General features: G+C 38.3%; 1 protein-coding gene across 1 annotated transcript in view; it reads right to left on the minus strand.

Annotated features, from left to right (window-relative positions):
- COL12A1 (collagen, type XII, alpha 1) overlaps positions 1-7812 on the minus strand; it is an 88819-nt gene extending 81007 nt beyond the window's left edge. Inside the window, exons 1-9 of the mRNA XM_009697683.1 lie at positions 7697-7812; positions 6797-6940; positions 5831-5887; positions 4862-5125; positions 4584-4748; positions 3957-4130; positions 2841-3131; positions 2014-2616; positions 395-667 (exon numbers count right to left, since the gene is read on the minus strand). Of these exons, the coding sequence (XP_009695985.1) occupies positions 395-667; positions 2014-2616; positions 2841-3131; positions 3957-4130; positions 4584-4748; positions 4862-5125; positions 5831-5887; positions 6797-6940; positions 7697-7760 (2035 nt within the window). The 5' untranslated portion in view covers positions 7761-7812. The remainder of the gene's footprint in view (positions 1-394; positions 668-2013; positions 2617-2840; positions 3132-3956; positions 4131-4583; positions 4749-4861; positions 5126-5830; positions 5888-6796; positions 6941-7696) is intronic.
- Positions 7813-15374: the final 7562 nt, after the last annotated feature.

Below are 15374 nucleotides of genomic sequence, written 5' to 3' on the forward strand. Positions count from 1 at the left end.
CATAATTATTAAAGAGAATAGAATAGTTCTGTTGGAAGGGATCTACAGTGATCATCTAGTCCAACTTCAGTGTACAGTAAGATTAATACATGCCAATGAATCTGTAACTGACAGGACACCAATTCATTCGAAAATAAGCCGCTGCAGAGAAACACAGCATCCATCCAGCTTTCAAGGAAAATAAAATCAAATCTTAACAATTTAACGTTGACTTATAATTGGAATATTGTATCTTTACTAAATGCATTGAGAGACAATAATGTTTATTCTCATCCTGCATACCAGTATAGTTTCTCTGCCTTAGTAGCCGGTTCCACATACACCCATTCTCTCAACTAAGCAAATTCTTATTTGAACATATGACTCTTGTGTCTGAGAATAATGGGAAGCCTACCTTCTAAGGTGGTTTCCTCTCCATCCAAGGGAGGGCCATCACCATCTTCATACTCAGAAATCACACTAACTGCGTAAGTAGTTTCAGGTAGCAAGTTGGTGAGAACTGAGCTAGTACTCGAAGCTGGTACTGAAACAATGAATTCATCTCCACCGACTGCTACTTTATATTTAATGAGATAGGACAAAACCTCAGATCCAGCTGGAGACCAGCTCACTTTGAAACTGTCAGATGTTACATCAGAAAAGACCATATTCTTTGCAGGTACGTAAGCTGTATGGAAATAAAAACGCACAGATGAGGCACACTTGCTAGAATATTTTTAACACAAAATCTCTAAATTAAATTAAAAATGCCCCTTAATGATTTGATTTATTCTAATTGAACAGATATTTTTGTTGCACATGCGACAGTATTTGTTTTCTATACTTGCTTATAGTTATCAAATTTCATGAAGATCCTATCTAGGTTGTCTCAAATCACATGACAATGAGTAGAAGCACCAACTCAGTGATTTCTATATCAAATAAGTACAATCCATCTAAAAAAAATGTACTTATGAAAACTTAAGTTAGAATCTGATGGTCAAGTTGGGTTCCCTCTTTCATATGTCCTATGAACAGAATAACATTATGCCCTCAATGGGAACTAGGAATCCTTGGGGTTTTTCAGATCTAGATTAGAAATAGGACAAAATAAACCCCAGTATTTTTTCAGGAATGGAGTCAAAGGGGAAACAAGGAACTTGACATTAGGCACAAACACAAACCTGACATCCTGGGCTTGTTTTGGTTGGCCTAGTCAGCCTAACAGTGGGGATGTTAAGACTGCTTGAGCCCTCTAAAACAAAGGCTGCTTTGCTGGTTTGTTCCTCAAAGCTATCCTGAAACAAAAGGCTTATTTTTAAAGAGAGTGGGGTTTTCAATACTGAGGACTATTCAATGTTAGTGTTCTGCTAAACATAGGTAGGGACACTGAGGGTGCAACTAATCATAAGTAACTTTAGCTGACCAGAAGTTGGTCATTTAGAAATTTTTTAAATATTAAACATTATCCAAACTCTCCAGATTTGGATGCACGTGAAGACTTTCAGATGCTACTTCATTTCAGACTTTACAGTTAGACTGAGGATAATATCATATAATATCTGCTGTCTCAAATTGTCTTGTCTAAGCCCATTTCAGAGGGTCATTCGTTTTACCCTAAAAATTAACCAAATCACCCTCTGGAGGTGTTGGCATTGATCCATTGTCTTTGAAATTCTAAAAGACAAGCTTAGACTAGCTACCTCATTTTCAACAGCTAAAGAAGAATGGCCCTAGTAACTTTTACTCAAGACATTGAGTGTAAAAGAAGAGCACATCCACTAAGGTCATTCCAGATAGGTACATACTTTAATAGTCATACTTTTACCTAGGAAAGGAGGGGCAAAAAAATATTTCTCCAATAATTTTTTCATCTCCATTTCTCCGTTAATTTCCCCAGTTATTAAAATTATCATTTGTATACAGATCATTTCATCAATATCTATTACTTAGGTAACTACAAAAACAAAACATTGGTTCAGATATTTTTTCATTGCATTTTCTACATTTCTCTAAGTAATAGTAGTTACTTACATTTTTTCCTTATAGCAGCCAGTTCCTGCTCAATCCGTAGGCAGACCGACTGTGTAAGTTCAAATGATATTCTTTGAAAAGCATCAAAATCTTCCACTTTATAAACATGGGTGTCAGCAGGAGGTGATGCAATAGCTTCTAACTCTGTACGCACTGCATCCTTCACACCAACTGCAAATATTTCTACATCTGCATCCCTCAGCTTTATTGCAGGTTCTTTAAAAGCATCTGACGATTTTCCATCAGTAATGAGAATCATGACTCTCGGCACATTTGGTCTTGATCCTTTGCTGGTAACAAATACTTTCTCCCTCACATATGTCATCGCTTTGCCTGTGTTGGTAGATCCACCTCTGTAGGGGAAGGTGTTAATAGCCTGAATTATGTCTTCCACTCTGTTGTATCTGTTCAAAGAAAACTCCATATGGGGATCTCTGCTGTACTGGACAAGACTTATCTGTACTTTTCGAGGCGATATCTCAAAGCTTTTAACTAACACTTCCAAAAAGGCTCTTACTTTAACAAAATTGGCGATACCAATGCTGTAGGAACCATCCACTAAAAACACAACATCAGCTTTTACATCCACACCACGTGAGCATTCTGTAAAGAAAAAGAATCACCACTATAAACAGATACTCAATAGCCACAGCATTACAATTGCATCTCCAGTTCATGTATCACAAGCAGTTGCTTATAAAGAAAATAAACCATGCTAAGTAAAGCTGTTTCTTATAAATAATAAAGGTATGATAGTAAAACAAGCATCAGAGGTTTAAACAACAAAAAGCTACCGTGTGAAAATAACATAGTAGCTCCTAACTCACCCACTTGAACTTTTACTTGTTGTGTTTTTTCCATTATTGTTATTGGCTCACTGGGGGTCAGTCCTTTCATTGCATAAACATTAATTTGATACTCTGTGTCTGGAGAGAGATCTTTAACATTCAGAGCAGTAGTCTGAGGACCCACACTCAGTACATGCTGTTTTCCACCAGCTATCATTGGAATGAACTGCAGCCGATAGCCAGTTATTTGGCTTGTGGATGGATCCCAAGTGATCCTAACAGATTTTGAGGAGACCTGAGTGGCCACCAGATTTGAAGGAGGCTCCACCACTGAAAGAAATCAAAAGCAAACCCAAAATATGAATTACAATTATAAACAGATTTTCTTCCATATTTTTATTTCTGGAATAAATTTATTCATCTTTGCTTAATCCTTACTAAAAATCACTTTTCTTTTTAGCATAAACAAACACAAGTGAATTACAGGACAGTCCAAATGAGGCATCAGTGAGAGGCTAGAAATATGAACAATGCATTTGTGGTCCTTCGAGTATAGTAGAAGTTCCAGGAGAAATGCTGCTTTGCTTTAATACTGTTTCAACCAGAAGCGAAAGCTACTTCCACAGAAACACAGTAGAGAATGTGAATGAATGCAGATCTGAGCAGAGCACTACGACAGCGGAGTCATCTCTGCCACCATTTTGGTCAAAGAATAACTAGTTACTTAGAATCTTACAGGGCCAGAAAGCTGCAGTGATGCAGCTTAACTTTTGTCTTTTCACAGCATTCTCCAGTTGTCATTCCTTGGCTCTTAACATGTTATATCTTCTGCCTCTTCACCAAGCAGTTTTTTTCCCTTCCATTTTTCCATAGAAGTGATGCCTGTGTCCAAATTGACTGTATGAGACTCTGATAACTGCACATCATTGTGTTGCTCTTGAAACTATGGAATAAATGGAGCTATTCCAAATCTACTACATCACATGTTCTGTTCTCCTGCATTTAAACACACAAAGCTGAGACCCGTTCTCCACACTTGCTAAATGAGGCAATGGATCAAACTCCAGAAATACAGCAAAAGAAGTAGGAATAGCCCCTTAAATATGCATCAGAATAAACTGAAGTCAATACATACGTTTATATAAAGTATCTCACCTTCTTCTCCACTAACCAGTTCACCTAGTTGTTCATCAACACCAGAGCACACTTGCAAGATAATTTCATTCTGTATATCCACAATTCCATCAAAATTAGCCACATTGAACACATGCTTCAGTGAAGGTTGAGATGCAATTAGCTTGAGTTCCTTTGCATCTGCTGCTTTGATTCCTAGAAGGTGCAACAGATAGGACTGTGTTAAGTGGCCATAAAACACAGACACCTGTGAATGTATTCATAAAGTATCAAAACATCCTGGAGAAAAGCTGAGGTTAACTCAGTTCTGTCTTCTGTCATTCTCAATAATCAAACTACAAAATACTGATTAATGCAATGAGGCAACATACTCCATTTTCAACTTGAGAAAATAAGGTGATATCTTCTATAAGGCCAAGGTTGAAACTATGCTTGTCAGTCATCTTAGTCTCCATGTAGGAGCTACAGAATTACTATAAAATTAACATAACCGGTGTGTTCTGCTCTGGAGGGCGCAAACGACTCATTTCAATGCATACACATGGAAGGAGTGGCATAGTGAAATTCTTGAAACACAGAATCTGTAAAACATATAACTTACTTCTTTAGCAATGTTAAAATCTTAATCATTAGAAAAAATCGACATACCTAAAGAAAAAACTTCAACGCCTATGTTGCGAAGCTCTCTTGCAGGAATTTCGACTTCATCTTGAGCTTTTCCATCCGTAATGACAATTGCTACTTTGGGAAAGCCTTTTCTTGCTCCAGCAGACTCAGTGAAGGTGTTTTGAACCAGGTAATCAATAGCCTCACCTAAAAACAACACCATGAGTTGTGTTTTACTAGGCTTGAATGAACTAGGATTTAAAGCAAATTTGAATTATAAAATTAAATGTTGAACAAACACATATGTGGGAAATCTGTACCTGTCATTGTGTTGCCACCTTTGTAAGGTATCCTTTTAATTGCATCAATAAGATCACTTCTTCTGAAATACTGATTTAAATTGAACTCCGTTCTTGTATCTGAACTGTACTGAACAACTCCAACTCTCGTCTTTTCTTCCCCAATATCAAAAGCTGATACAAGGGCAACCATGAAGTCCAGAATATATCCAAAGTTACTTCTCCCCACACTCCATGAACCATCTACCAGGAAAACTAAATCTGTCATTGCACTTATGGAGCATTCTGGAACATAAAAAAAAAAAAAAGTCTCTGTTAGCAAATGAGCAACTGAATTCTTACAAATCTGTGAGAAATGTCTGACAGAAACTTTGCAGGTCAAAGACAAAATAAACAGGTATTTAACAGATTGGTATTCTTATCTGGAATATCTTACTTGGACAAGCATTATTCACATAAGTAAACACTCATAGAAGCCTTCTACCTGTCATTACCAAAAGGGAACTGTCATGTAGATACTCAGTTTTGAGATACCTATCGCACTATTCCACAAGACCTGTTATGCCACAGCAAATGAAAACCACATATAAAACTTTTTGCAACAGTTTGATGTTATAGGAACATTTCAATTTGTTCCCACTTCTGTTTTGCACCTTTATCTCCCCATAATAGCTGGACAAGTTACTCTGCAATGCTATTTATCCACAGCACAATATCTTCTGTTAACAGGACTAAGACATTCATGGGCTTGCTCGGGTTAGTTGCACGAAATTCCTAGTTTCAGTACCAACTTTGCACCTTATTCTTTCAATGCAGCTATAAATTCCTCCCATCCCAGTCCCATTCTAAATTTTCTTAACTCTGGGCAATTTTACAAGTTAACTTCATTGCTAGGCAACACAGGAACACAGTTTAACTTTATGGGGCCCTAAGAGCTAGACCTCACTTATCTCTAAAATGTCAGATAAGTTGAAAGACAAAACACCTTACTTTGCAATTGAGCCTCAACCTTCTTTTCCTCTGGTATCCCTGGACCACCTGTCTGAACTGCACAAAGTACAACATACAGAGAATTAATGGAGGAAATCCGGTTAAATTTGTAAACATCACAGAAAATTGTGTAGGAAATTAAAGACACAAATCTGACAAGCCTCAGAACACGAAAACATAAATGCAAGTTATGAATACATCACCTATACTTAGATTTGACAACATGGCATTCAGGGCAACAACAAAATACAGAAAATGCAAATAATTAAGAATCCTCTGTATTTGTACATCTTGTACAGTAATTTCCTGAAAATTAATAGCAACTTCCCTGGATGAAATACCAATATTACCCCTCTCGAACACATAGGGGGACTCATCATAAGCAATTTTCTTGTGGCTGTTAGGGAAGACTGAAACATGCGACAAAATGTGTCACAGAAGATAGTCTGCCAGGCTTAACATTTTTATTTAATTAAATTTGTTTTATGCTTTATTTCATTATTAAATATAAATTCTAAAAATCTAAATTCTATATTTTATTATGCATATAGATACATTGTGTCACATTTTGTTGTTTGATGAAGGTAGTTAGCTTTTTTTTTCCCCACACACACAGGAAGCTGGTTGGATTCATTTATTACTGAGGTCAATGAGAGTCTTCCCCTTGACTTCAGCAGATGCAGTTTATAAGAAATACGCTTCCCTCAAAAGAATCAGTAGCCTCCTGCAAAGAATTCTATAGGGGTTCGGACACTACATATCCATATTAGTGTCTTCTTATCTCTTGCAAATTATCTCTGCTTCTACTAGGAATTCTGCTTAATGGAAAAAGGCTGTTCAGATAGCTACGTCTGATCAGAGCTTCACTATGTGGCAATTTTGTTGAGGAACTGGTACAAAGCCAAGTTTGGTGAATGATCACTCAGTTTTCTTACTTGATTTTCTAAATGTATTATAGGTACTTACTTGTCAGTTGGCCAAAAACAGGTAGGCTCTCCTCTCTTTCATCATATGAAGCTATTGATACAACATACTCTACATCAGGTATAAGACCTGATAAGACAGTTTGGGTGGTGCTAGGTGAAAGAGTAAATTCTTCAGTAGGCCCATCTGCAATAAATACATAAAACAGTTAATGTATCCTTTAAATCCAGTAATAGCAATAAGTTGATATTTTTAAAAAAAAATGCAACAGAGAATACTTTATCTCAAATCCAACGATAATTTTAGAATGATACTCTTTCTTTTTTCCTGAAGTATGAATTTTGAAACATGAAACTTCAAATGAATCTGTTTTCAATAGTGAACAAAATTACTGAAATGTTTAATAAATTCCAGGAAATTTGAAACTCAAAATGCACATGCAAAATGTACTATCATCTAACAAATCATGGTCCAGTACTGATCCAATATCACTTTTACACTGATTATTTCTCAAAGTGAAATAGAATAATGGATGTCTTACACAGACATTATCAGGAAGTTATATGACATCACTGCATCATTACCTCACACACACAATATTTTCCCTGGGAGAAGTACTTGAATGAAGTACAATACAATTCTCTAAAGTAAAAGCATAGAAGAGGAGCAGAGTGATGATTCTACCTTCTTTTTGTGCCTCTCAAAGGAAAAGCATCCAAAACTTATTACTTGCGGTCCCCAAAGAATAAACACTATGGTAAGAAAAACTCTAACTTGGAACAATCACTGTTCTTTCCTGTACGCCCTTTGCTGCTACCCAGTCTTGATCACAAACTTCAGAAAGCTGTTAATAGCTGCTCTCAGACCTAAGTTAGATATGAGTGAAAATAAACCCAAGTTTCCAAAAAATCTAATGACATAACAAAATTTTACAGAACTCACCATTTGTTGGAACCACAGTTATCCTGTAACCCACTATTGCATCTGGTGGCCTTTTCCATGACATTTGAACATTATGTTCATCTATAATTGTAAAATTCAAGTCTGTCGGTGGATTAACTGCAAAAGATTTATACCAGGAGGATGCTTAAAAGTTTGAACAAGCTTTGGCAAATGAAGAAATAAAATAATGCTGAGCAAAGCTTACTAAAATTGTCTTTGCATAAATTTGTTTCCAACAAATATAAAGATATGTTGTTGGAAAAAGAGTAAAATAAAAGCTGACAAAATATGACAAAACATCAAAGAGTATACGCATTACAGAGGACAGCACAGAACATATGTTTCTTGAGTTGCCAAGACATTCAAGAATGGCCAGCAAAATCAAGCACAATAGAAAACACATTTGGATACATGTACAATGAGTTCACAGATAATCACCACATATGCAAACATTTCACATAACAATTAAAGGAAATTTTTTTACATGCTGGGTGCAATCCGTACAAGCATGCCAAATCACAACCTGCTTACAATATCATGAGATCATTTAGGACATTGAGAACACAGTACTCTTCTTAATTAGACATCAAAGAACTGATCAGCTTTTTAATATAGTCTCTGCATAGTCATATTTCTTATCAATTTCACTGAATCTAGAAACTTGGCAGAGAAAAAAATATTTTATAGAATACAGGAAAAGATTGGGCATTTAATGTTCAGTAAAACAATTTCTGTTAGGGTCTAGATAGGAGTATACATGTAAAATGTATATCAGTAATAATGATATACTGATGTATCATTTTATTTCAAAACATGGAGAGCTCCACCCCTTTGTTCCTAGAAGCCACTAAAGTGACATACTTTGCATACAGCTGCAAAGGATTCAGGAACTAACGGGATAATAAATGGGATTAGTAAAGGTTGCAATTTGCTGAAGTATTTGGGCTGATGCAAAAGTTCACAAAAATAAGATTCTACCTGTTTACACCAGATTGCTGTACAATTTCAAAGGTGTAAACTATTGTTTTCATGTTCCCTTTGCAGCAGGTGTAGCCATACTAGTAGTGGCATTTTAACATAAAATGCCAGTATGGTTCCAAACACACAATGGTTAATTATGAAAAGACAACATCAAAGTATATTTACGGACATTTATTTTACAGAATTTATAGAAAACAGTAAAGAGGGCACCAGTGATCTGAACAAATGACTGCAAATAAAACTTGTAGGAGCTGATGACAGAAGTAACTGAATAGTACAGAAAGAAATAGTTTACATACGCTATTTTGGAGCATCATGCACATGTAAATGAAATGTTGATTATTATTTTTTTAGCTTCCCACGATGGACAAAAGCCTCCATGTACAAGGTTCATTACACAAAGACGTTTCATAAATATTTTATAATGATATTCTCTTTGTAAAATTGTCATGCTTATTCATGCAGTATTTTACTGACTCACTGTCAGTGCATGGTAGGTGTATTATATATTATTGTTTAAAAAGGTCTATAAAGTAAGATTAGATTCAGCCATACTTTCCTTAACTACTTGTGAGACCGTTTTGCAGGCATTTTTAATAGACAGATCTTCTCTGTTTCATGGAAGATCTCCATCATATGTCAGGGTCTGTTTCGGTTTTGAAAATAATTTAAAGAGCAGATGAAGAAATAAATGCTGGAACGTATGCCTACGAAAAGACACCGTCCAATTGCAGTAAGTAATATTGAGCTCAAAAAAAACCTGGCAACCAATTGTGTAGGCATTTCTTTTCCTTTTAATTTCCTGCCATTTCCAACCAATAGGATAATATGGCTTTGTAATACTGATACAATAGATACGCTAGTACTGAAGTAAATGTTATTTTTCCTATTGTCCATACACAGGCAGTGAGATTAGACCATTAACCTTCATGCATCGTTTATTCATCATTCAGTTTATGAGTATCACAATGCTAGAGACAGCAGGGTAGTTACTTAGTACCAAAATCATGCAACACATGTTAATAGTAAAATACGTTCAGGTGATAAGAATATCATTATAAAATATTGTTTCAGTAGCAATGGCTCAGGACAAATTTAATGCAAAGGCAGAGACAACTGACCTGAGCATGCTTTTAAAAAAAAAATTCAGTACATGGAAAAAATAGCACCACCAACCTTGCAAGTAAATTGGCATGTTGCTGCAGAGACTTTAGGCTTTAACTGCTGAAGGACAGCAGCAGCCCAACTTGTTGATATCCAAATGACCGGATTCCAGATAAACTGAAAAAACTGACTGTGAGGAAAAGTCTTTAACATTTTAAAGGATTTTAATCCATTTTATGAAAATTCAGATGTGGATCTTGGCAGGTAACGAGAATAGTACATCAACACGTAAGTGACATATCCGTTCATCCAGGTGTTCACAGCCTTTTAGAACAATGGCGTTGCAGGGGACCTCAGAAAGTCCCCTTGTCCATCCCACGGCCAAGACATGATCACCCACCCCATGTCATTCCTGACATGTTTGCTCAAATCATTCTTAAAGACCTCCACTGTTGGCAAGACTGCCAGCTTCCCACAGAAATTACTCCAACGCCTCACTCCCTTTATCGTCGTAAAGTTATTCCCGACACCTAACCCCCAGTCTTTGTTGCTGCACTTCAAATCCATTCATTCTCAACCTGTGGTTCACTTATCAAACTCAAGCACTGAATTCAAACCATTGAAAGCCATTTCCAAATCCAACCAAATGCAAGAAGGAACCCCACCTGAGTGAAAAAAAGCCCAGGTTGGAGCCAATGTCGTCAAAATGTCTTCCAGATGGCCTGTGAGCTTGTGATACTCAAACAGAACCTCCAAAACGTCCATGGACCTTCACATGGGTCAGCTTTCACCCACATGAAACCAGCTGCACGGTGAACACCAAACCATGGTCATATGACTGAGAGCAGTCTGAAGTACTGCAAATTGTTTAGATGATGAAAACCTTATTGCAATAATCAAACAGGGCAACTGTTACTCCACCTTATTAAAATTCTTCTTCCAGAGGGAATTCACCAGTGGAAAAAATAAGACATCCGCAATACAGAATCAGACCAGACTTCTAGGAACAAAATGCCCCAGTTATGGTGGGAGTTTGTCCCATTACAGGGACAAACCTTCAAACTCCGCTCCACAAAGGCTTACGTGTGAGCACAGCTTTACTCAAGCAAGCGCTCTTGATGTTGGACTACTCGCGTAAGTGAAGTTGCACCTATGCTTACAGTGTCATGACACTGCTCACCAGTCTGATCCTGTGTCCATGAAAATCCATGTCAAACCTCTCACTGACTTGTCAAGGTACAGGATCATGATTGTAACATGTGATGATATTATAGTATTGCCTTAATACAGTGATTCCACTGTTGATGCCCAGAAATGTATGGCTCCCCAACAGATTTCCAGTATAGTTAAAAAATATCTTGCTGTATGACAATAATTTTTACACAGTGTTAATTTCCACCACTCTTAGAACTGTGATATGATAACTTCCTTGATCGGATATCCTATCTTATGCACCACAAAAGAAAAAAAAAATGGACATAATATACTTAATTCATTTCCACTCCTTGTGCTATATACATGTATAATAAAAGTATATTTTTGGGAAAAAAAATATAGAGCAAGGCATCTTTCTCATGCTATGTATGTCATATTAGCTTGTATCACTTAATAGGTAACACAAACCTATTGTACAAAAGCCTACAGTTTTTTACAGATAACACAATGTGACTGCTAGAGGATCCCAATGAGTACCTTAACAAGACAGAAGTAAAATGTAATCAGATCAAGCAATTTAAATCTAGAACCAGACTTAAAAGTGATATAACTTGGAAGTAACCACCATCCACAATCCCTATGTGAAACAAAAATCTGTAATTCCATCACTGGAAAAGACTCACTATAATGAACATGTGAAATAAAATGTCAACCCATGTTAAAATAACGTACAGGCCACAGAAACTGGAGAATAAGCCCAGCCTTGCTCTCACTGAGATAAGGCCTGCTGAGGCTGGAAGAGGCCAAAACTCCTCCTTTACTATACTCTTCATGAATGGCGTGCTTTTGACACCACCAACTAGGTCATGGCCCCAGTCAAGTCAGTGTTGCCAATGCAAATGGGAAAAAGACTGAGTTAAAGCCTAGAAATGTAGTAAAGAGCAGCTTCTCCGCCTTGTTAGGTATTCATTGCCAATCACAGCACAGAAACATCACCACCTGTATGTCTGCAGGTTTTTTCATTTTATACATGTATATGAAATTTCTTCAAAATACAAGATGTATAGCTCGTAAGTGTATTTTGAAAAAAATTCATTTAAATACATACACCTATACATATAAAGAAGTAGGTAACTAAACATAACTGCATATATATATATACACACACTGCATGCATGAATATTTACTAAATTTTATATGTGTTTGTGTATATACAAGTACATGCATGTGTGTATATACATACACACATGTGTACACTTTGCTTCTAATTAGCAGTAGAAAAAACAGGGAGCTAGGGTCACCTTCATGTATATACAAATTTCAATTTCACACATCAGTCTACATGTTTCTCTCTTTAGGAACTTGGAAATCAACAGCTAGTTTCTCGAAAGTCAGAAATCAGACTTCAAAAGGTAATAAAATAATGGACCCACCAACCAGTTCCAAAGCTGAATAGGTGGTTAACTTCAAAAGATTCAGCTACCCCGGACCATCTCTAAACCAGTCAATGAAAATGAATGTACTCAACATAAGCTTTATACGAGAAACTTTCTAATCCTCTGTAACCACTCTGCTGCAATTATTTGTCACTTACTGTATTGCATGTCCCGGAGACAGATTTTTCACCTGACAGAGCTTTTTCTGCACTACCCAAAGGTACCACGCTTGGCTCAGCCATGCCCCCCTTCCCTGCCTCCAGCCTAGAAAACACACTTTTCTAGGCCTGAACCAGTTCCCGAAACATTGACAAGTCAGCACCTTCACACGCTCAGTGAGGTCACACAGAACCAACAATTTCCTCGTTCCTTTCCTGTGCCTTTGAAAGTCTTTCTGTATTGGGAAATGTAACACACGACACAAGCCACGACATCATCACAGCATTACCTTGAGATTGTAACAGCTTATTCACATACTAATCTACTTGGCTTAACTATGACTAAAAGTACGACAAAAATTCTTGCCTAGCAAAAGGACATAGATTTCCCTCAGTTCTTTGTGATCACAGATGGAAAAATTACTGTGATAGAAAGAAATCTTGACACGAGGACACACAGGGAACGCACTGCAGTATTGCAGTGCTGGACTAAAAAGGCAAGAAACAACTTAGAGCATAAAATACAGCATTGCACACAAGAAGTATGAGCTGAGAGAGAGACAGCAGAAGGATTGCAAAATAAAACAAGAAGAATTTCACTGTAAAAGAAAAGAGCAAAAACGCTGAGCGTGGAAACACATTTGCTTCCTTGTCCAGGGTAAACAAACAACTTCCCCAGTGAAATGCCACAATGCATTTACGCTATATGTTGGTTTTACCCACTCTGCTGCTACGGTGACCGTCCACCTAGAAACCCCTGCATTGCTGTACCTCTGCGGAAAAGCTCTAACACCATTACTGCAGCTCACTGCCTTGCCAACAGCAACAGAGCACGGCCCTCACGAAGGATTTGCAGAGCAGCTGTGATGCTGATGAAGAACCAGTTTCATCCTGGAAGATGTAGCAGTATCGGATAAACACCGGATCTACTCCCAGGGGAGACCGAAAAATGAAAGCTGAAGGAAGACAGAAAAATAGAACTGAGCTCCTCCTTCCCTCTGCTTTCACTCCATCTCCCCACCCCACATCAACGATCTTTACCACATCAAATGCCCATCTCCCTTACCCTCCTCTCACTTTTTCATCCCACCAAGTGTCTACCCATACCTCAGGGCAAGCAAATTCAAACTGCATCCCTTGTGAACACCACAGGGAGAGACAAAGGAACAATAAATAAATCAATAAATAAAGAGAGAGCCTTGCCACAATGTGATCTGAAAGCTGGAAAAACAGACTAAAGGACAAATGTCCACAGGAGGAATTCAGTTCAGCAAACAGAATCAAAGTAAATAAGATAAAACATGCAACTTACAAGACAATGCAAGATTGAAGCACAAAATTAAAACAGTGCAGAAGGATGACCAGTACAATGCAAAGAAAAAACATGCTGCAAAAAGCTCTATAAAAGCAGTTCCCACCAGGGCAAGTCCTAAGGTAGTCCTGGCTTTGAACTTCCATTTTCAGCACCACCACTTCTCACTGCACTTCCTACTCAAGACACTTTTCTGTTCTTACTTCAAAACTCTGGAGCGAGGAGAAGTTTCTCGTAGAAATCTGATCACTATAAACTACGTATTTTATCTAATACACATTTCTGAATGCAGAGTAACATAAATCCTGTCCAGGACTGCTCTACAACTCCCAAGACGAGGCTTTGTCCACTCTTTTGCTTAGCAATGGTGCGTCCTTCAACATGAGATCTAAACAAGCTTGCCCAGTTGTCTGGCAGCGCATCTAGTTTCACTGTTATAAAATAACTCTGTGCTTCTCCAAATACGTTTTTGTAGCTCTCATTAATAGTACTCAAGCTATGACTGGCTTAGTCCACTCTATAGCTAAATAAAACACCTCCGCTTACATTTTGAAATAACCTACTCCACACACGTATTCAGTGGTGCAGGACAACAGCAACATTACTCCAGCTCCGAGTGAGCTCCCTCCTAAGACGGGGAAGAACGCACAAATACATCCACTCCTTCCTCCATCAAAACCGCACACTTTCTCTGCTTTCTCTGGCACAGCAGTCCTGCATTTCAAATGCAATTCTGAAATGACTTCAAATGACCTTTTTCGGTTCCTCAGCCAACAACAACGCAGCACAAGAGGGAAGCAGCAGGCTGATTCTCTCCTAGGGTGACCAGATGTTGCACTACTGGCAGAAATGTCATCTTTTTCCAAAAAGTCGGCGTACATTACCTCTGCATGCCCCAAGCAAGCACCGCTGCTGGTGGGGCAAACACCCCAGAGGGATATCTGACACACCATGCTTTTAGTAGCCATCAGCCAAGGTGACCAGGTCCAGACACAGGAGCTTGCGGCAGGCCATGATCAGAGAATTTGTTTCAGTTCAATACAGAAAGAGAAGGAAGGGAAAAATACTGAATTATCCAATGCTGGCTTCTGTTTTTTTTCCAGTAAATCCAGGGGAGCTCACACCCAGTGGTTTGGTTCACCCTACGATGGAGTCAGGTCCTGGAGGTCAGATCAAGTCATTTCAGCACAGGACGTTCAGTATCTCTAATTCCCCTGGCAGCCACTGCTGGCAGAAATACCATCATTATGGCCAAAGCCATGCAGCTCACACAGAGGACAACGTGGGAGGTTGCCCCCACACTTGCTGTTAATCCGCCGGGGAGGCAAACGCACCAGGGCCAGGCCATTTTGAGCCACGCCGTGGTGAGTATGGCAGCAGGTCTCCTCAGGTCTTCATCCCTGCAGCTGGAGGCAAGGCACTGCCACAGGCTGACAGGGACCTCAACCTCCAGAGAGACTGGGCTGGGGCCCTGCGAGGAGGAGGAGGAGGAGGAGGAGGAGAAGAAAGGCCTCTTTGGGGGTGACGGCACC

The sequence above is a fragment of the Cariama cristata genome, unplaced genomic scaffold (genome assembly GCF_000690535.1).
Source record: "Cariama cristata isolate BGI_N322 unplaced genomic scaffold, ASM69053v1 scaffold423, whole genome shotgun sequence".
Taxonomy (NCBI): domain Eukaryota; kingdom Metazoa; phylum Chordata; class Aves; order Cariamiformes; family Cariamidae; genus Cariama; species Cariama cristata.